Below are 23,316 nucleotides of genomic sequence, written 5' to 3'. Positions count from 1 at the left end.
CACCCCTCAAGCAAGTCTGCAGCAGAGCACCTACACTGACCAAGAAGGGCTGTCCTCCACGCCCCAAATAATGTTCTTATGACAAGTTCCAGAGGGCAGGAGATGAGCAGGTCCCACCAGGGCAGTCCATGAAGCCACAGGCACAGGCATGCCCTCCCCGCCTCGCCCAGCAAAGTCGGAGGCCCCGACAAGGACAAGGGCTCCTACGTATTTTCTCATTCTCAGTTGGAAGAGAGGACATGGGGCTTATCTACTGCTTCTACATTCTTCTGAGTTCTCTTTGGCTCTTACTAGCCAATCTCCTGACTCCAATCTCTGTCACAGCTAATACTCATTCACATTAAACTTTTTCTGTTAAAATTATGATTCTCTTTCCTAATGGAGCCCAGACTAATACACTGGTAATCAGCAATGTGCAAAGTAAAATCCCAGTAACATACAATTTGGCACCAAGAATAGCTAAGATTAAAAATATTGATGTAACCAAATTATTGGCAAGGAAGTGAATAAAAAATTCTCGTAGGAAGAAATCAGTACAACTACTCTGGAAAACGACCTGGTACAGATGGAAATAGACACATCTCGGTGCAGGAGCTGATGCTATCGGCGCAACACTCATCCTCTCCGACGCCTGGCCCTTCCCTTATGAGGCCCCCTCCAGCTCCAGGACCCACTTTGGCCTCGTGTATGATCAAAGTATCTGAGTCAACATCCTCCCAGGGGAAGCCCTGAGCCAATAAATATTTTGATCTAAGGAACGGAAATAACCCTACGCTCCTTAACTCTTTGTATGGATAATACTGAAGTACATTTTTCCTCCAGCAATTCCTGTGGCATAAAGCCCTACCACTCACTATGACAGCTGACTTGATAGTACAGCTCTTGTTCACTGCCCCCTTGTTTATATTTTCTGTCCTGTTGGTGACCCCAAATCTCTCAAATATACTATGCATGGCTCAATTCTTGTCTCAGGATCTGGTGAGGGGGGGATGGAGACTTCAGAGACCACACACAATAAAGAATAGTCACTACAAAATCGTTTGGAAAAGTCACTGAGCAAATAAACAACTACAACCTATACAAGCAACAAAAAGAAACCCTGAGGAGAGCAAAGAACCGTGCTTCCTAGAGTTATCACATTACAATAATCAAATGTCCTTCTCCAAAAGAAAAATTACAAAGAATGATGAAGCATGACACAGTCACAGGAGAAATTTTTTTTAAAACTGCCCCTGGGGAAGCCTAGGCACTGATAGACAAAGATTTTAAATTAACTGTCTTAAATATACCCAAAGAACTATAAAAACCATACACAAAAAGCTAAAAGAAACAAGGAACCTATTAATAAAAATTTAGAAATTTTGTCACAACCTCAAAGTCATATGAAAGTCATGTATTGTTTTCATTTCTCAAAAAGCAAGGTAACAAAGGGTAAATCTTGAACACCATTTACTAAGCATAGCTCATTAGCAAATCCTTCTCCCCAGTTTCTAATCTGTGGTTTTAACAAACCTTGAAAATCAAAGCACTGCTACAATGTAAATTGTAAAAACTTCCTAAAGCAAGGATTAAATCTAATGCTACAAATTATAAGGGTTAATTTAAGGTACATACATAAATACTGGCTATAACAATTTTTGTGCCTCAGGGATCTACTTTTAAAGAAATTTCTAATTTGTTCCATGACCCTACGTAGATAGTTCTATTTCAATTTCTTCTATAACACAAGAATTAGAAGCACAGCATATTTAAATGCAGTCTTAATACATAGTCAAGAAATATCTTTTTATAAGGAAATAAAACTAGAAATTTAATTCCAAAGCAGGGGGCCCTGCTTTCTAAATATCATCTACAATTTTATTTATGATCATCTAAATTGGTAATATACCTTCCAAACTACCTAAGAAATCACCTCCTCTCTTTATGTTACAGAAAAGCGTCCCTAGCAGCAGGGTCTTCAAACAATCCTGATGCCCCTAATTTAACCTCTGCCAACATTGCTCAGCCTAGAGTCATTTCCCAGTGCTATATCATATGTTCCCAACTCCTTCCCTTTAAAAAAAAAAAAAATCCTTCCTCCAAAAAACAACACTCTAGGAGCTACACAATACCATTTCTCTACTGTTATACCTTTCCATTAATGTACACAATAGGAATACTTGAAATCCACATACCTTGTTCCATTCCATTTGACTTTAGTAGTGAATTAAAAATTTCAAAGGAAATTCAACTCAAGGTTCCTGAACTTCTTCCCTTCCTCATCCCTCATCCCTAGCACTAAACACCCTAGCAGGAACCGACCCCTCCCCTTATACTTACTGCAAAGAGCTTTACACTTGCCAATTCCAGCCTATGGTAAGCACGGGAGGTTGCCAACAACCAAGGTAAAAGGAATGGAAACTTTTCTCATTACCAAGGTAGAGGAGTAAGAGGGAAAGCTCCTCACACTTCTACAGTAAGTGAAGGATAATTTTCTGTTTAGTTTCCTGGGTGTCCTCTTAAGTTCTAAGAACTGTCACCACCATGCTATTGGGCCAAGCATCCTTCTCACATGCTCTGGACTTCTCCACAATCTAGAACTAACTGTTCTAAAATTCAGACATCTTGCACCCTAAGAGCATACTCTGACCTCAAAAACCTAGTTTTCTATTTATACATTCCCTTCTTACTAAATACCCTTACATTGTTATTCTGTGACACTCTAAAGAAATTAAGTAGTTTATAGTTCAACTATGTAAGAGGCTTCTTATATTTCTATAGCGCATTCTAAGTCTCAAATAATTAGCTTATTTTTTAAATTCTACAGCACTCCTGTCCTTGAACTGAGATCCACGCTGACCTGTTAATCTAGATCAGTCCTCCTAAACTACTGCCCTACAATCAGCCTGTGTAAATAAAGTTTTATTAAAACATAGCTACATCCATTTGTTTACATGATGTCTAAGATTGCTATCATTCTACTAGACAAAATTGAGTAGTGCCAACAGCAAGGCCTCAAGTGTCTACTCTCTGGTCCTCTGCAGAGGCAGTTCACTCACCCTGGCACTGGAACCTGCTGCATGCCCACCTGTCCTGCCATTCTCTCACTGTTTCTGAAACCACCCAATTCAGAGTCAGTGATGAGAGAAGTATGCTGGGCTGTGTATAACCACAATTAAAGGTATGAAAACCAGCGCTAACACTAAACAGGACTAAAGTCAGTTGGGATGCTGTTCCCTATTCTGCCAATGAATACAAACTCTGATTAATATATTACAAAAATAAGAAAATGCAGCAGTTTAACATTACAACATGTCTGAAACAATAAATCTCATTTATCTACAATATGGGTTTAGTGCTGACATAAGTGCTCTGCAAAAAACACACAAACGCAACCAGGGAGAGTCTGGATGCACTGCAGTCTTTGTTCGCCATCTCACATGGAAGTCTTCCTAAAAAAAGGTTTTCTGGTGTAAAGACTATTTACCAGTTTGTTGGTTTTCTTTTTTTTTTTTTATTTTACCTCTGTTGACAAATAGTAATTGTATATATCTCTGGGGTACACGCTGATGTTTAGTACATGTATACTCTATAAATTGAGAGAAGCAGGTTTACATATCCATGTCTCACATACTTATCATTTCTATGTGATAATAGCTAAAAATCCACTCCTTTAACAATTTTAAAGTATATATTATAATTAACTATAGTCACTTTGTCCAATAGAACACCAGAATGCATTCCTCCTTTCTAACTGAAATTTCCTACTCTTTGACTAATATTTCCTTGTGCTACTTCACTACCTCAGCTTCTGGTAACCACCATCCTCTTCTCGACTTCTATGAATTCAATTTTTTAGCTTCCGCCTATGAGTGAGACCTGGAGCTATTTTCCTTTCTGTGACTGGCTTATTTCGCTTTCCTATAATATCCTCCGGATTTATCCATGTTGTTACAAGTGACAAAATTCCAATCATACTTTCTCAAGGCCAAATAGTCCTTCATTTAGTGTGACTGCACATATGTTCACATGCAGATATATATGCTACTTTTTAAAAAACCATTTGCTGGTTGATGGGCACTGAGGCTCTTCCCAAATCTTAGCTCTCAGGAATAATGCTACAGCGAATACAAGAATGAAGAGACCCCTTCAACATCCTGATTTCAACTCTTCTGGATATATTTCCACGTGTGGGGTTGCTGAATCATGTAGTAATTCTATTTTCAGTTCTCTGAGCAACTTATTTTCCAAAATAACTAGACTCATTTACAACCCTACTAATAATGCACAAGGGTTCTCTTTTCTCCACACCTTCCAACACTTGTTATCTTTCATCTTTTTAATAACAGCTCCAACACGTGTGAGATAATACTTCACTGTGGTTTTAATGTGCATTTTCCTAATGATTAACAGGGTTAAGCAGTTTTGTTTTTGTTTTGTTTTGTTGGTACTGGGGTTCCTGGAAGCCCTTCTACCTCTGGGATACACTCCCAGACGTATTTTATACTTTTTTGGGGGGAGGGGAAACAGGATCTCTTAAGCCAGCGCGGCTGGCTTCGAACCTGCGCAATCCTCCTGTCTTCGACTCCCAAGCACAGGGATTACAAGCGTGCACCATCACGCCTGGCGGGTTGAGCAGTTTTTAACATATTTGCTGGCCTTTTGTATCTCTTAAGAAATGTCTATTAAAGCCTTTTGGCAGATTTTTAAATATTTGTGTGCTTTCTTGTTACTAAGTAGTTTGAGTTCTTTAAATATTTTGGAGATGAGCTCCTTTATCTGATATATGGTTTACAAATATTTTTCCCAATCTCTAGGTTTTCTCTTCACTGTTAATTATTACCTTTGTTGTGCAGAAGCCTTTCGGTTTGATTCAATCTTGTAGGTCTACTTTTCTTTTTTGCCCATGCTTTTGGGGTCCTATGTAAGAAGCCACTGCCCAAACTAATGTAGCATAACTTTTCCTCTATGTGATTATCTTCTAGTAATTTTACAGTTTCCAGTATTACACTCAAGTCTTGCATCCATTTAAAGTAGATTTTTGTAGAAGGGAAGAAATAAGGGTCTACGTTTTTCTACACATAGATAGCCAGTTTTCTCAACACTATTTATTGAAGAGACTGTCCTTTCTTTTGTGTGTGTTCTTGGCCACTTTGTCAAAAATCAATTGACCATCGAGGCATCGATTTATTTCTGGGCTCACTAGAATGCTCCACTGGTTAATATGTCTGCCTTTATGCAAGTACTATGTTATTTTAACTGCTATGCCTTCCTAATATCACTGGATGCTAGGTAGTGTGAAATCGCTAGCTTTTTTCTTTTTTTGCTTAAAATTGCTTTGGCTGTTCAGGGTCTTCTGTGGCTTCATACAAATTTTCAAATCTTTTTTTCTATTTCTATGAAGAATCGCATGAGAAAAATTTTTTCCAGTACTGATAATTAAAGCTACAACTCAGCCCTTTTTATTTTTTACTTTGAGGCAGTGTCTCACTGAGTTGCCCAAGTTGGTCTCCAATTGAATATACTCCCTCCTCAGCCTCTTGAATCACTGAAATGGCACCAGAATTTTGACAAGGACTGCACTGAATTTGTAGATTACTTTGCGGTAGACAATAATTAAATTTTGATAGAGTGCTACTGGTAAGACCACTGCCATTTCTCCTCTAACAAATTAAGCTTCCTATACACTCCTTCAGTTTACAGTGATTTCAGTTAGTAAGTGGTGATGGCCAATCCAACAAGTACGATGTGGCCATCTTGGGCGGTGTACTTATATGGGAAAAATATTAATTGATGTGCTCTGTTTTCATCACTAGCACCAAAATACCCGACAAGAAGAACTCAGAGGAGGGAGTACTTAGTCATGGATTCAGAGGGAGGAAGCCATGTTCGACCAGCTCCAGTTCTTAGGGCCTGAAGGGAGGCAGAGCATCACAGCATGGGGCAAAATGGGGAAAGGAGCTCAGGTCCCACAGCCCAGAAGCAGAGAGAGAGAGAGAGAAAGGGGCTGGGGGCACAAGAAACCCTTCCATAGCGCACCCCCAGTGACCTCCTTCCTCTCACTAAGTCCTACCTCCCAGCAGTCCATTCTGCTACCAAAGAATGAGTCCATCAAATGGATTCACCCTCTGGTTAGGTCGGTGCCCTCAGGAGCCAATCACTGCCTCAAAGCCCCACCTCAGAACCTTGCTGCACTAAGGACCACGCTTCCAAACGGCTAAAGTCGATTGATGATCTGTGGTCAGGATATGATTTGTACAGTGACCTCCAGTGTGGAATATTACCCAAGATGAGCTACTGGAGTGTGTGAAGAAAATGTTAGGGCTTCTATGGTATTATTTGTAACTCTGAAAGGTCCATGTTGCCCGTTCCAAATGTTCTACCCCCACTACACATGCTTCCCAAGTCCATCGTCAAATACTTGTCAGGATAAAAGGGTGTTTTCAGGATGAATGTTTCTAAGACCAATAACAGAAAGCTATTGGCATTTCAAACCTTTTTTGTCTGTCAATATTCAGCTGTGAGATAAATTGTATTGGATTATCAGCAGCTACTCTGCAACAGTTACCAAAGACATCATCAATTTTCATGAGGTCAGGTTACCAAGAAGACATACCATCCTAATTATATATGCATCTTCTAAAAATCCTTCCAAGTAGAAACTGATAGAAGAAAAACTGATAGAATGTACAGATAAATTCATAATTATCTTTGGAGACCTCAACACTCCTCTCTGTTTTCAACAGAGTAGGTAGAAAGAATATCAGTAGGAATATATGGACATCCTGAACACAGGCAAACTGACCTGGTATTTCTACAACTCTCTACTCAATAGCAGAATGTACATTCACTTCAAATGCAATGAATATTCAACTAGATACAACACTTTGTCCAGAAAGTAAGTCATAACAAATTTGCAACAAGTATCATACATAGAATGTTTTTAACATAATGGAATCTAACGAGAAAACAAATCCTGATAAATGTATAAGAATTGGAATCACACAGAGAATGCTTCTTGAACATAATGGAATTTAACTAGAAACAAGATTTTTTAAATCTCTGGTAAATTAATCAACACAGCTATACATAAACCATAGGTCAAAGACAACACCGTGAAGAAAATCAGAAAGCGTATTAAACTGAATGAAAATGAAACATATGTAAAAGGAAGCTAAAATAGTGCTTAAAAGATAGTTTATCAAAAAGGAAGAAATATCTTGTGGTATTAAAAGTTTTATCAAAAAGGAAGAAATGTCTTGAAATAATGATCTAAGCTTTAACTCTAAGAAGCTAGAATAAGAAAAGCAAATTAAAACCAAATGAAGCAGCAATCGACAGAACTCAAACCAGCAAAAGAAAACAACAGAAGTCAATAAAACCAAATATAACCTTTGAAAATAACAGCAATGTTGACAAATGTCTAGCCAGAATAAATTTAAAAAAAGAAAGCAAACTACCAGTACCAGAAATGGAAGAAAGAATACCTCTCCAAAGAGAAATTTTCGAATGTTAAACCCACTTAGTCACAATATGTTACGCTTTTTATGCACTGCTGGATTGGATTTGCTAATATTTTGTTGAAGATGTTGTTGGCGTTTCTGTTTTGTTTGGGTACTAGGGATTGAGTACAGGACCTCACACAGAAGACTTTTGTTTCTGTGTTTACAAGAGATGTTGTTCTTTGCTTATGTCTTTGAATTCCTTACCAAGGTAATTCTAGCCTCATCGACTAAGTTAAGAGGTGATCTTACTCTGTGTTCTGGAAGGATTTATGTAGAATTGGTATTACTTCCTTCTTAAATATTTGGTAAAACTCACCACTGATGTACCTGAGCCTGGAATATTCTTTGTTGGAAGGTTTGCAACTCTGAATTCAACTTGTTTAAGGGATGTAGATCTAATCATTTTACTTCATATTGAGTGAATTTTGATTATTGATGTCATGTATAAAAATTGGTACATTTCATCAAAGTGATCGGAATATTTCCGTACTATCCTTTTAAAGTCTGTTAGCACACTGGAAGTTGAAAATGAAAAATACTGCCAATTACAATAGCACCAAAAATCATCAAACACTTCAGTACTAATCGAATAAAATGCGTACAGGATCTGTATCTGAAAACTACAAAGCACTGAAGCAAAATAAAAAATGAAAGCATAAGTAAATTTAAAAATATATTACACTCATGGACTAAGAATTTAATATTATTTGGATATCAATTCTTCTAAAAACGATCTATTGAATCAACATAATCTCAACCAAAAATCTCAGCAAGATTTTTTCTATTACTTGACAAAAGAATTCTAAAGTTTATATGAAAAAGTCAATGAACTAGACTAACCAAGCAAAGTAGCAACAAAATAAGAATAAAATTGAAAAGTCTCATTTTCTAATTTCAAATTTTACTAGAAAATACAGTTATAAAGCCAATGGGGAATTCACAAAAGAACAGACACATGGATCCATGGAACAGAATAGAATTAAAAAAGAGAGCCGGGCGTGGCGGCGCACACTTGTCATCCCCGCGCTTGGGAGGCAGAGACAGGAGGATCACGCAGGTTCGAAGCCAGCCTCGCTGGCTTAGGAGACACTGTTTCAAAATATAAAATAGGTCTGTCTGGGAGTGTAGCCCGGAGGTAGAAGGGCTTCCAGGAACCCCAGTACCACCAAAGAAAGAGAGAGAGGGAGAGAGAGGGAGAGAGAGAGAGAGAGAGAGAGAGAGAAGAGAGAGAGAGAGAGAGAGAGAGAGAGAGAGAGAGAGAGAGAGACATACTATTAATTTCTAATAAAGATGAAAATACTTCAACGGAAAGATGATCTTTTCAACAAATGGTCACTACATAATGATAAAGGAGTCAATTTACTAAGAGGAGATAATCCAAAATTTTATGCACCTAATAATAGAACGTCCAAATACATGAAACAAAAAGTTAAAACCGCAGGGAAAAATAGGTAAATACAGAACTGTTAGTGAAGATTTCAGCAACCTTCTCTCAACAACTGATAAAAAAAAAACAGAGAATGAAAAAGGTTGCAGAAGACTTGAATAAAACTAACTTGACTTAATTGAAACTATTAAACACCCCACAAATCAATAGCAAGCCACACACTCTTATTACATGTAAATAAGATATTTACCAAAGCGGACAATACTCTGGCCAATAAATTTTAACAGATTCTGGTCATGTAACTCTATATAAATTGAATATATATACATACATACATACATATATATGTAATATATAATATGTATAAATTGATGAGTTATATATGTGTGTATATATGATCTCTCTCTCTCTCTCTCTCTCTCTCTCTCTCTCTCTGCGTGTGCGTGTGCATGTGTTTGTGTGTGTTCAATTTAGAAAAAAATTCCATGCCTGGAGAACTTCAGTAGTAAATTCTACCAAATACATAAGGAAGAAGTAATGCCAAATTCACATAAACTTTGCCTGTAAGTGATCAGGAGGGTCCCAGATCTGAGGCCAGCAGTACTTTAACACCAAAACCAAATTTTAAACTTCTGCTTACTTCAAAACACTCCTAAGAATGAAAGACATCCTCAACCTGGCAGAACATATTTCTAAATGCTAAGAAACTAAATGATAAAAAAAAAAATTGAATCAAGATCTCACCAAAGAAGATATGCAGATGGCAAATCCTGAATATCATTAATCATTATAGAAATACAAATGAAAACCCAATGAGACATCACTCATCTATTAATATTTTTAGAATTTAAAAAGAGTAATCACACCAAGTATTGGTGAAGGTCTGAATTAGCTAGAACATTTTTTCCCTGGTGGAAACATAAATAATACAACCACTTTGGGGAAAAAAAAAAAAAAAAGCTTGTCAGTTTCCTTAAAAAGTTAAACACATCTACCAGATGATCCAGCCGTTCCACTGGTAGATATTTCCCCAAAGGAAATCAAAGTGTATGCCCACACAAACACTGGTAGGTGAGAATTCACAGCAGCTTTACAAGGGCCAGCCCGGAGTTAGAAAGGAGCCAAACGTCCACCAGCCGGGGAAGCAGGGGAGCAAACCGTTGTGGATGTACACACTGGGCGTTACTCGGAAATCAAAAAGAATAGGCCACAGATACACTATTAATGAATCTCACAATGAATGTGTTGTGTGAAAGAAGCCACACAACAGAACACAATATTCACATACATAAAATTCTAGAAAATAGTAACAATTAAATAGTGAGAGAAAATAGATAAAAGAGTTTTTCAAACACAAGAAGCGCCCATAAGAAGGAAGGTATTAGAAGCTCTTTGTATAACTAATATTATTTTTGTGATTTTTATTATGGTGATAGTTTTAGAGGTGTATACATATGATAAAACTTGTTAAATTGGAAATTTAAAAGTATATTTTTAATTATACAGTTTACTGCATATCAACTATACTTTTAATAGGCTGTTTTTGTTTTGTTTTGTTTGTACTGGAGATTGAACCTAGGAGCATTCTACTTCTGAGCTACAGCCCAAACCTGATTTTTTTTTTTTTTATGTTGAAACAGGGTCTCACTAAATTGCTGAGGCTGGTCTCAAAAACGTGTGATCATCCTGTCTCAGACTCTTGAGTACTGGGATTACAGGCAAAACAAAAATAACTATTACAGCTGGGCATGGTGGCACATGCTTGTAATGTGCTTGGGAGGCGGAGACAGAAGGATCGCGCAGGTTCGAAGCCAGCCTCTCTGGCTTATGAGACCCTGTTTCTAAATAAAATATGAAAAAGTAGGTCTGGGAGTGTAGCCCGGAGGTAGAAGGGTTCCATCCCCAGTACCACCAAAAAAATAAATAAATAAATTTATTTATTTATAATAAATAATAAATATAACTATTACAACTTTAAGTCCTTCATTCTGAAAGTTCTAAGAAGAAAAAATTATGCTAGAAGAGTCTATAATATATAACAAGATCTGAGAAGTTAGAAAAGCTTTTTTATTTTAGAAACTAGCACTTAGGCTTTGATGAGAAGGATAATCAGTATTTATCCAAGCAAAGACCAGATAGGAAAAGGGTGTGGAAAAGTCAAAGTGTAAAAAGCCCTCAGGCTGAAGGAACAGGGCAATTCCCAGGAACTCTAAAAATCAGTGCAGAAGAAAGGAGGGACGCATCTAACCATTAAAGGGGTCAAATCGTGGAGATTCCTCCTGTTCTAGAAACCCATGCTGCTGCTGCTACTTCTAGTAACTTCTTCATCAATTTAGAATCTTAGAAGTAGGCTATTTAGATTAATTTAAATTCTTAGTGTATGAGCATGTATATTTAATAACATAAAAGGAACCCATCAATATAAAGTATCTATTATAATCTTACTTTGAAGTAAAGAAGATCTGCAGACAGGAAACCTTCTAGTTAATGTTACAGTTACTGATACTTAGCTATCATGTTTTTTCTTGAGATGCTGGGGCTGGAACCCAGGGGCATTCTACCTCAAGCTATAGCCCCAGCCCTATTTTTTATTCTTTATTTTGAAACAAGGTTTTACTAAATTGCAGAGGGCCTCACAAAGTAACTGAGGCTGTCCATGAACTTGCCATCCTCCTGCTCAGCCTCCCAAGTACTAGGGTTACAAGCATACGCCACCAAGCCTGGCTAGCTATAATTATAAAAAAAAAAAAAAAATTCAAGGCCAAGCATGGTAGCGCACACTTGTAATTCCAGAGCATGGGAGACTGAGACAGAAGGATAGTGCAGGTTAGAAGGCCAGCCTCAGAAGCTTCGTGAGGCTCTCAGCAACTTTGTGAGAGCCTGTTTCCAAATAAAAATATATAAAAAATAGGTCTGGGAGTGTAGCCCAGAGATAGAAGGCCCTTGGGTTCTTTCATCCTCAGTTCTACACACACACACACACACACACACACACACACACACACACACACACAAATAAATAAGAAGAAATAAAAAGATTCCATATATTTTTAAACAGTAGCTTAGCAAAATGTTTACAAACTCAATCCTGCCTCTTTTTTTATAATAACAATCTAATTTCTGATATATCTTCATTTTGCTGTCACCAGAAATAGTTTCACTATAGACATGGGAAATTATATATCCAATTGTGACTAACTTATAAAAAATTTTAAAAAAGTTATATACATTGAATAAAATTTAATAATGAGTTTAGGAAAACATTCAATGAATGTACTTATAATAATAAATTTACATGTATAAATAATTCATAGTATGATGAAATATTTTCCAATCTCAGAGCATTAACTTAGGCAATTTTGTTTGACTAAGGGAATTAGAATTATTAAATCCCAAAGCCACATTAGCAAGACTGTGTCTAAGTTTGAACACAAAACACAGATTCATGTTAGTGCAAATTTCATCTTAAAAATAATTCTTTTTATTTTTTTGTGGTACTGGGGTTCCTGGAAACCCTTCTACCTCCCATCTATACTCCAGACCTTATATATATATATATATATATATATATATATATATATATATATATATATATATATATATATATATATATATATTTTTTTTTTTTTAACAGGGGCTCTTAAGCCAGCACAGCTGGCTTCGAACCTGCACGATCCTCCTGTCTCCGCCTCCCAAGCACAGGGATTACAAGTGTGTGCCACCACGCCCGGCTCAAAAATAATTCTAAACTACTTTCTGAAAAAGAATGTCATTCATTCAAAGAGATTGGAGCAAAATGTTTTCTAACTTAATGTAGACTAAGATACTCAGACAAATATAATTTCAATTAGAATCTATCATACCTTTGATCCTATTTCAAATTAGCACTGTCCTTTCTGATCCTCAGTCACAAGACCTTCAGTCTGAGCTAAAGATCCATGTTCATTTTGTTTACCTTGTGAGTGGCTTATAATTTTGAATCTTTTATTCTTTTCAAGTGGAAACAGAAGACTGGGATCCATGCTAAAAAAAACTGAAGGATCACTTGTGATACTATATCTGCTTCGTATTTCTTCCCCCAACCATCAATCTTCCATTCTAAAGAAGCTTTTGAAGGATACGCCTATTCCCTGTGAAACCCTGCTAGTAAAAAACAGCCAAGTTACCATGGAACCAACCAATTAATTTGACACCTACTTACCAAGATTGATCAGTCATTTTTTATGACTATTAGTAAGGTTGCTATCCTTCAGTTTTGTTTAAAAGATTTTCAAGATAATTAGCGAAGTGAGAATTTCTTTATTAAGTTCTTTCCCACTATGTTATTACTTCAAATTCTTGATAAAAACAAATCACCATCTTCAAATAAACTTTTCAGAGCTTAGCATAAACTTTTTGCCAGAAATAATTTTCTCCCAAACATGGAACCCAGGGCCATCTAACCTCCAAGCAACACCCCCTGCCCTATTTTTTATTCTTTATTTTGAAACAGGGTCTCACTAAGTTGTGGAGGGCCTCGCTAAATAGCTGAGGCTGTCTGTGATCCACAACCCTCCAATCTCAGCCTCCCAAATGCTGGAATTACAAGCATGCACCACCACGCCCGGCTCTAACATGATTCTTATAACATTAAAAACCACATCCTCTTTATCGCCTAAGAGTATACATAAGAAAACAGATATTTGTACCAACTAAGTTTAATATAATTAATAGCTGAATTCCAAAGAGAAACGAAAAAGCACCTACCAATACAGTATAAAGAATCATGGGATACAAATTCCAAAAAAAATAAAAACATTCAACTATCAGTTCAGAGTTTACTGTTACTTAACCATATACATGCATTAAAACCCTATTCTCCTTTGACTCAATAGTGTATTTGGTTTATGAGCACCATTTCTCAGTGTTATTTAGGCTATTTTTTTTTTTTTTGGTGGTACTGGGGGTGGAACCCAGAGGCTTTCTATCTCCAGGCTATACTCCCAGATTTATTTTATACTTTATTTGGAAACAGGGTCTCACTAAGTTGCTGAGAGCCTCACTAAGTAGCTGAGGCTGGCTTTGAACCTGTGTGATCTTCCTGTCTCAGCCTCCCCCGGCTTAGGCTACTTTTCACTCAATCTGTAATCTCTCTCACTAACTGGGACAACATCTGCTGGTGAGGTCACAGGCTACTCATCCAGCTGATTAAAAAGTCCCCTACTATAAAATGTAGATGCTGCGGGGCATAGTGGCACAGGCTTGTAATCCCCAAGCTTGGGAGGCGGAGACAGGAGGATTGCACAGGTTCAAAGCTAGCCTCGCTGGCTTCAGAGACCCTGTTTCCAAATAAAAATATAAAATAGACCTCAGAGTGTAGCCTGGAGGTAGAAGGGTTCCTCTGGCTTAAAAGACCCTGGTTCCAAATAAAAATATAAAAATAGTTCTGGGAGTGTAGACTGGAGGTAGAAGGGTTTCCAGGAGCCCCAGTAACACAAATAAATAAATAAATAAATAAATAAATAAATAAATGTAGATGCTTGAGCTTCTCAGGACTGCAGTAATTTATATCCTTTCTGAACAAACAGAACAGGCCCCCATACACAAAGGGCAAGATCCCCAATTACATAAGAATCAAGCAATCTTCTTCTTTATGTATAAGAAGATATAAAAAAATGAACATAGCTTTTTTCTATTACTTGCCTGTCGGTTTATATGTTCAAAATTCTCTCCTGCTAGAGGCTAGTTGTTATTGTCATAGCGAAAGTTAGAATACCTAATAAGATTATTAAAGGCACAATTCAATAATGTCTCTTTTATCTTAAAACACTTTTTAAACTTTTAATTAGCGCCTCTCACAAAGTAATTTTAAATGTATTTTCAAAACTATGATACTGAGCCATGTGTGGTGGTACACACTTGTAATCCCAATACTTGGGAGGCTGAGACAAGAGGATCACAGGTTCCTGGTCAGCCTCAGCTATTTAGTGAAGCTCTCTGTAACAGTGAGATTCTGTTTCAGAATAAATAATAAAAAAACAGGGCTGGGGGTGTAGCTCGGAGGTAGAATGCCCCTGGGTTTATCCCCATAACCCCCCCCACACACACACACACAATATGATACTCTAACTAGTAAAAGTATATACCCTGAAAAACACTTTAATCTATTGCTACAAATAAATTGCATAAGACTTCACTTCGACATTTCACTTCCACAAACTTGTTGTAAAATAACTTTAATAGCAAAACCTAAGTAAAATTTAAAAGCGTCATTTAAAAAGCATACATATTTATTTTTGGAAACAGGGTCTCTTAAGCCAGCATGGCTGGCTTTGAATCTGCGCTATCCTCCTGTCTCCGCCTCCCAAGCGCGGGGATTACAAGTGTGCAGAAAGTATAAAATAGGTCTGGGAGTGTAGCCCGGAGTTATAAGGGCTTCCAGGAAGCCCAGTACCACCAAAAAAAAAAAAAAAAAGCATACATATTTATACTGAATTTTAAAGAGCATCACTATTTTGACCAGACAGTAAATATGTAAAAAAAAAAAAAATTGTCCTAAAATACATTAGTAAGGTAAACCATAACTTTACCTTTGCCTTACGACCCAAGATATTTCACCTAAATTTTGTTGTCATCCTGATAATAAATGTTAGTATTCTACATAGTATAACTTCAGAGCCACAAACTGGCCAGCTAAGCTTTTTGTGTGTACTGGTGATTGAGCCCAGGAACATTCTACTTCCGAGCGACACTCTCTGCTCCTTTTTATTTTGAAACAGGGTCTCACTAAATTGCTAAGGTTGGCTTCCAACCTGTGATCCTCCTGTCTCAGCCTCCCAAGTACTGAGATTACAGACATTCCCCACCATGCCTGGCTCAGTATCATGGTTTTAAAAATACACTTAAAAATAATTTGTGAGAGGTCCTAATTAAAAGTTTTAAAAGTGTAAGATAAGAGACCACCACAAGAAGCTGAATTTCTTAATGAGAGTTACCTGAAAGTTGTCAAAAGGCTACCCTCATGGCCTTAACTAACTTAATCTGTAGCTCCCCACACCCACCTACCTCTTTTTACAACGGTCAATAATCTAACAAACATCAACCCATACAGAGAAAGTATCTTCATCCCTGTAAAGCAAATTCCTTAGAACCTTGAGCTTCAGGAAAACCAACGTGATGCTCCCACACATGACCTGATAGTGATTAGCCAGTTAAAAAAAAAAAAAAAATCCATGATCCCAACTACCCCCCCAAAAAAAAAGTCCAGGAATCTTCATTCTTTCACCTCACCAAAAGCTGCCCCTGTATTTCTCAATTCAAGACTGTTCTAGCAAATTCAACAAAGCATACTCGCTATGAAAAGAAGGAATGTTGTCGTTCTCCATAAATATGCTGGCCAACCTGGGATCACGACTACTGTATAACCTTGAGCGAGTTCATTTAAACGCGCTGCCTCGATTTCTCTGTGCATCCGGTAAGTGCATTCTAGTAAGTCACAACTTACTAGAGCAAACAAGATCATCAGCCTAAAACTTGAAACAGTGTTTGGCACACGGTAAGCCCACCGCCAACCCTACTTATTAGGGCCACTGATTACTACACAAACTAATCTGTTAGCCCTGGCCCCCGCTTAGAGCAGCCGGATGGGGGCGGCGGTGCCTGCGGACCACAACTTTGAACCTTTACGCTTCTGTGTTTGAATTTTTCAAGATGCGCCTGAATCTCATGAGTTAACTGAATGATTTCTGGGTTAAAAAAAAAAAAAAAAAAAAAAACCCCACTGTCCTAACTGAATGGCACCGTAACGGAGTGCGAAGATGCTCTTGCTGCGCGGAGGATGCTCAGTCGCGGCGGGCGGGGGATCTGCCCCCCAGGCCCGCCGCCCCGCTCCCGCCGCCCGCCGCTGCGGCCACCCCAGGGCTGGGGCGGGGAGAGGCACTTACTTGAACCGGCCCTGGCAGTGCTGGCACTGGTCCCCCACCCAGCCCGGCTCGCAGACGCAGGTGGAGTTGACACAGCGGCCCGAGAAGCAGGAGCCGGGCCTCTCGCAGGGCTTGGACTGGGACACCTGCGCGTACAGCGCCAGGTAGAGGACGCCGTAGCACAGCAGCGCGCGGTGCCCGTCCCGCAGCCAGGAGGCGCCGCCCGGCCGCGCGCCGCACAGCCCCGGGGCGGCGGGCTGCGGACCCCCGGCGCCCGGCTCCATGCCCCCGCCCGCCCGCCCGCCCGGGGATGCTCGCGCCGCCCGCCGCCCTCAGCGGCGCCGGCCCCCGTCCCGCTGCCCGGTGCGCGGGGGCAGATGGCCGCCGCGGGCGCCTCCGCTGCGATCGCGCGCGGGCATCGCCGCCCGGCCTCCCCCGACCCGGCGCTCGGAGCCGGGCACCTGGCGGGCGGCTCGGAGCCCCGCTCGCCGCGCCCGCCGCCCGCGCCGACTGCCGGCTCCGCGCGGGGCCGGGGGCGGGGCCGCAGGGTGGGCGCGCCCACCGGGAGGGGGGTCCGCGCGGGCCAACGCCGCCCCGCGGCGCCCCGAGCCCGCGCGCCCCGCGGCGCCCGCGCCCGCGGCGCCCCAGGAGCGCCGAGCCCGCGACTCGGCCGCGGCCCGAGCCCCCCGAGCGCGCCGGCCCCCCGCAGCCCCGCGTCGGCCCGCGCGCACCCCCCGGCCCGCGCGGTGGTCTCGCCCCGCCCCGCCGGCCGGGGACCCGACTCCCCCGCGCGGCCGCGGGATGCGGGAGCTGCCCAGGTGCGGCCCGGGATGCTCCGCCCGCCCCGGCCCCGCTCCGAGGACCCGCCGCCCACCCCGCCGCCCGCTGCCCGCAGAGTGCAGCGCTGCCCCGTCCTCCTGCCTATTTCTTCTTTTTTTCTTACGAGAGAAAAACTCCCAACTACACACACAAAGAGCTGAGCATGTGCGGCGAGCCAAAGTCTTAAAGGCACCGCAGTCCCGCCACGTTGCGGGGTCCGCAGGGACCCGGAGGGGTGCGGGGGCCCGCGCAGGGACCTCTCCGAGGGGAGCCGTGTCTTCCGGGGAAACGCGACTGCCCCGCCCCCCACAAAGAATGCGGGGTTCCGAGCCCCTTCCCGGCGCGGCCTCGCGACCCCCACGTATCTCCTTGTCTGCCTGTCAGTATTTCCCCCTCCATCTGGGACGATATTCTGCCTTGAAAATTATTGCAACATCGGGGCTTTTTTTTTTTTTTTCGGAAAAGCAGAAACGATGTCCAGAAAAAGAGCTGTTTTCCTTCCTCAGCCGCAACCTTTCTTCCTTTTCATGACTTTCCAAGATTCGGTGGCAGATGCTGAGGTGCTCGCTCTGTACTTTGGTGCCTTCTTTACACAGGCATTTTATTTGAGCCCTTGAAAAAGAGAAGCCGCAAACAGATTGCAGCCATGCATCCTCCAGTTACAGCGGCGGCGTCGCTGGAGCCCCACCAAGCGCAAGCAGAGCGAACGAGAACCTGAGATTGGCCAAGGACATTTCTGACAGCAAAGAAAAAAAAAAAAGGAGAAAGTTTGGGTTGTCACCACACAGTCATAATATTATTGTTAGGATTCAGCTCGAGTTTATTTGGGGAATGATGGACCCGTGCCATCTCCTTTAATCTCTAGCATCCCCACTTTGCAGATAAAATCCTCCATTAACCCCATTTTGCAGATGAGGAAAGAGAGACTCGGAAAGGCTGAAAGAGTGGTCAGTGACAGCCTAGGAGTAAGTCATGAGCCGAGCTTTACACACAAATCCTCTGCCGCGGTGCTTTTTCCGCTGTTTATTAGGCTCTTCTGGGTGCTTTGTTCTCCTTGGATGAACAAAAAACAAGCATTGGCGGGGTTTGCAAATGCCTTAGCAGTGACTTAAGGACAAACACAAAGGTCCAGAAAGAAGCGTCTCCTTTGCAAGTGAAAAAGAAAAAGGGAAACCATGATTCTCCTTGGTACCAGGAACAAACCGTGATTCCCACCTCTTTGTCAGGTCTAGCAATGTCAGCGTCAGACCCAAAACATTGGACAGCCCCTTCTTCCTTCCGCATCTTTTCCACATCAGGATGCCTCGGAAAGACTCCTTGAGATGGAGAAAGAAGTGAGATAGGGCACCCTCCCAAAAACAATGAAAAGGAGGAGTCTGTCTGGCTCGCACCTTTTAACTTCCACGATTGTGAAATACAGAAGAACTCTTTCTCATCTCCGGGTACCAGAACAATCTCTGTAGCTTTCCCATTCTCTTTCTGCCAGCCAAAGTTTAAAGTCACATCTTTCTCACATCTAATGCAGAGTCCCTTTCAGGCATGTGGAAAGTGGCCAAGCTCTTAAAACCTTCAGTAAGGGTGGAGGTAATTTAAAGCATGCGCTAGAGCCCCTTTGACAAGAGAGAGATCACAGCGCAGCCACATACCGACTGTAGCCTATATTTGAGCAAAGGGTTTGCCCATTAAAAATACATATCTTTTAATCGTCTAACCACTAGACCCAGCTCAATAGTTTACCTTACCCTGAAGAGCATACAGCCCCCACAGGCCTCCTTTGCACATTGCCTTTAGAATCAAACTGATTAAATTAATATACAGTTATACTCATTAAAGATCTCACAGAATTTCCACTTGACCCATATCGTATTTTGCTTTCAAATGTTTCCCAGTCAACATTTTCTGAGTAACTACGATGAGTTGAAGCAAGAAAAAAAAATAAAGGTGAATAGGCATGACTTCCACGCCTATCAGGCCAGTTTATCTCCTATCAGGCTCGCTAAATTATAAAGTTTCTTATACGGTCGAGTGTCCGATATTTTACATAGACACAGAAAACTTAAATGATTGAGAATGGCCAAAGTCAGTGGTAAAGCTTCCTCAGTGTCTGGACTGATGTTTCAGTGTCTTCTATGATCAAGAAATTTTAAAACTTGGGTTTGTTGCCCTTTTTTTCCCCTAAAGATGTAGAGTCAGCATCTGCAGTCCTATACACTGCTAAAATAATTCATGGTATTGGTAATGGCAGTCATAAATCTAGCAGAAAGGTTACAAAAAAAAAAAAAACCCACTCCAAAGAGGTATTGGGGGTGGGGAGTCAGTTTTACTGAGGCAGGATGAAATGACTAAAATATGAATTATCTATCAAAAGTTCTCCAAGGGGAAACATAATAAAAGTGTATTTGCTTTCCTGCGATGAGCCTTCTATCCGGACCTCCAACTATTGGGGGGGAATGTGTTTCATTTCCGTTCCTATCACTTCACAATGGTTTTATAAAATGATGGACGAGGATCTAAGTCTTCATGCCACCAAATTGTTTGAAGGAAATTCAAACAATTTTTGAGAAAGAATAAGAGAAAGCATAGATCAGCCGACCTTCTGTCTGATTGTTAGTCAAAAAGTAAAAAAAAAAAAATCCTATTTGAACTAATGAACCAAAGCAACCCCTCGCAGTGGCTTGATTGAAGGAGGATCTCTGAGCTGGTTATTGTTCACATTCCCCTCATAGGAGGCTTCTGAAAGCAGCCAAGATAATGAGAGCTGCAGATAGCCTGGTCCCAAGAGCCAGAAATGCCTTCGTTCAAGGGACACAGTACCAGGGGGACAGCATTGTTAAGACGCTAATGGCATGAATGGTATGTGGGGTTAGAAGGGGGAAAAACACATTTAGGTACTCATTAAAAAATTATTGATGGAATATGAAAGATTCTCATATGGCTCTGATCTAAAACACTACCCTTCCCCCAACCAAATCTAAATTCTGCCTTCTCTTGGATTCATTCTTCTCTTCCACCCGTTTCTCTTGCTGTCACACTTTCAAATACACACACATACCCTCATCCATCTGCCAATTTTTCTACTCAACACATTTCAAACATATTGTTATAAGTAAATCCAAGGAAATAAACCCAAAGAGTCTGAATTCACTTTGCTAGGCTAATTTAAAAAAAAAAAAACAGGAAATGAGCATCTTTAAACTTTTCTTCCTAAATATTCAGACTTTACACACACACACACACACACACACACACACACACACACACACACTTACTAATACATTTCAGAAATTTGTCTTATGTGGAATTTAATTCAATAAAAACATAGGAAGGGGGTTAGGGACATAGCTCAGTGGTAGAGTACTTGCCTAGCTTGTAGGAGGCCCTGGGTTTGAGCCCTAGCATCTTGGAGGGAAAAAAATAGGTCAGCTGGAAATGGTGGCACACAACTATAATTCTAGCTATTTTGGAGGCACAGGTAGGAAAATCATAAGTTTGCAGCCTTTGGGGGCAACATAGTGAGACCTTGTCTCAAAAAAATTAATGAATATATAAAATCATAGGTTAGGACCGACTTGTTAAACATAGTGGATTAAGTGTGGGCATTCATCTCTGGTCTCTCTACAAATGCAATCAACATAATGGGAAAGGGTTTTGGGTTGGTTTTTTTATTTTGAGTAATTGTTATGTTTTAATGTGTAAAAGGTATAAACTCAGAGAGAAATGAGAAGAGATCCAGCTGGTAGGTGTGAGGTAGCAACACATTTGCAAGCGTCACTGGGAGCAGAGAGCACACGCATGCCCACAAGGCCATCCTGGGGTTTGGTCTTAGGATGCTGCCCAAGCTCACATGTTGAAAGTATGTTCCCCAGTGCAGGAAGGTTCAGAGATGCGGCGGCACGGACAGAGGAGGTAGGTCACTGCAGCCGTGGCCTTGGGGACTACAGATATCCCTGGTTCCCTGCTCTGGATCTTCCTGATTTTTGGCTACCATGATATGAGAGTGGGAGGTGAGAAAGAAGACCAGAATGTGGAACGTTTGATAGTCGTTTGATGATGTTTGATGACATTTGATAGTCGACCCCATCCACTCCTCCTTGGGATAATATTGAAAGGAATGAGGGCATGGGACCTTGTCTCCATTTCAACAGGAAGTCATCTGCTAGCACTTTCCTTTATCTGAAAGGGAACAAGATCTTTTAAAAAAATACAGCTGCTTTGAACTAGGCGTGTAGCTCCGTGGTAGAACACAAGTGTTTAGCTTGTGCAAAGTCCTGGACTCTGTCCCTAGTACCACAAAACCAACAAAACAAAGCAAAAGAAAACAAAGAGCATAAAAAAGCTCTGTCAATAAAAATGAGCAAATAAAGAAACAAAGGGGGAAATATTATACTATTTTATTTTCAGCAGTCTCAGCTCCCCCCAATAGATAATTCTAAGTGTGTGTGTGTGTGTGTGTGTGTGTGTGTGTGTGTGTGTGTGTGTTAATGGGGATTGAACTCAGGGGCACTTTACCTCTGAGCTACACCCCCAGTTTTTTATTTTCTGTTTTGAAATAGGGTCTTTCTAGGTTGCCGAGAGTCTCACTACTTGTTGAAGCTGTCCTCGAACCTGTGAACCTGCTGTCTCAGCCTCCCAAATATTGGGATTACAGCTGTGTGCCACCACACTTAGCAGACAAGTCTAATTCCTGAAGATAATTCTTATTTGAATCACTGCATTGTGTTGCATCATCTCAGATCCAAATCCACTTTCAAAAGGGTGATACACTAGTCGGGCATGGTGGCACACGCTTGTAATCCCAGCATTCGGGAGGCTGAGACCAGAGGATCGCAGTTCGCAGATAGCCCCAGCTACATAGTGAGGCCTTGTGTAACTTAGTGAGACCCTGTTTCCAAAAAAAAAAAAAAAAAATGATACACTGAGAAATAGTGCTATTGAATACAGAATGCCTTTTGATTTTGAGAAATAGGATTTTGGGGGCTAAGAGAAAAATCCCAACAGCTACAATCAAATTCTTAAGGCATCAGCCATAAATTCTTAAGGTGCACGCTTGTAATCCCAGCATTAGGAAGGTTGAGACAGGAGGACCGCAGTTCGTAGACAGCCTCAGCTACTTAATGAGGCCCTCCGCAACTTAGACCCTGTTTCAAAATAAAAAATAAAAAATAGGGCAGGGGGTATAGCTCAGAGGTCAAATGCCCCTGGGTTCCATCCCCAGACCTGCAAAAGAAAGAAAGAAAGAAAGAAAGAAAGAGAGAGAGAGAGAGAGAGAGAGAGAGAGAGAGAGATTCTTAAGGCATCACCCACATACAGATTAATCAGTCTACCTTAATGGAGGTCTGTTTCATGTCCCATCTGTTTAAAGAAAAAGTCAGTCACAAGAAGAAAAACAGGAAGTACTTAAAAACAAAAGCTCCCAAGCAAAAATAAACAATTCATAAGAACAATAACCTACTAGCTCTTAGAAAGCTGCTTGGGGTCCTGACACAGGAAAATATGTGTATGTTTACAGGGAAAAGAACATGAAAGAGAATTATGGGCCCTCTCATCAGGAGAGACTAAGCCATCAGAATCCAGGGAGGTTTCCTTAAACAGAGCTCAGAGACAAAGAGGAACCACCATGAGCACACACATTAAAAAAGAAAGGAAAAAAATATCTGACAAATGATAGCCAGACCCCACAAATCCCGATAACATGACATTCTACTTATTAAAAACATCAGTCTTG

The 23,316-nt window shown here is 40.7% G+C and overlaps 1 protein-coding gene across 1 annotated transcript in view; it reads right to left on the bottom strand.

The window, feature by feature from the left end:
- Nucleotides 1-17,056, bottom strand: part of ATRNL1 (attractin like 1) — a gene marked incomplete at both ends in the record, with an annotated part of 644,309 nt that extends 627,253 nt beyond the window's left edge. The window contains one exon of the mRNA XM_080694289.1: nt 16,794-17,056. Coding sequence (XP_080550415.1) covers nt 16,794-17,056 — 263 coding nt within the window. The remainder of the gene's footprint in view (nt 1-16,793) is intronic.
- Between the last annotated feature and the right edge of the window lie 6,260 nt (nt 17,057-23,316).

The sequence above is a fragment of the Muscardinus avellanarius genome (assembly GCF_963383645.1).
Source record: "Muscardinus avellanarius genome assembly, chromosome: 4".
Classification (NCBI taxonomy): Eukaryota; Metazoa; Chordata; class Mammalia; order Rodentia; family Gliridae; genus Muscardinus; species Muscardinus avellanarius.
The sequence above is the reverse complement of the archived record's forward strand: the minus strand, read 5'-3'. Positions and strand labels throughout refer to the sequence as shown.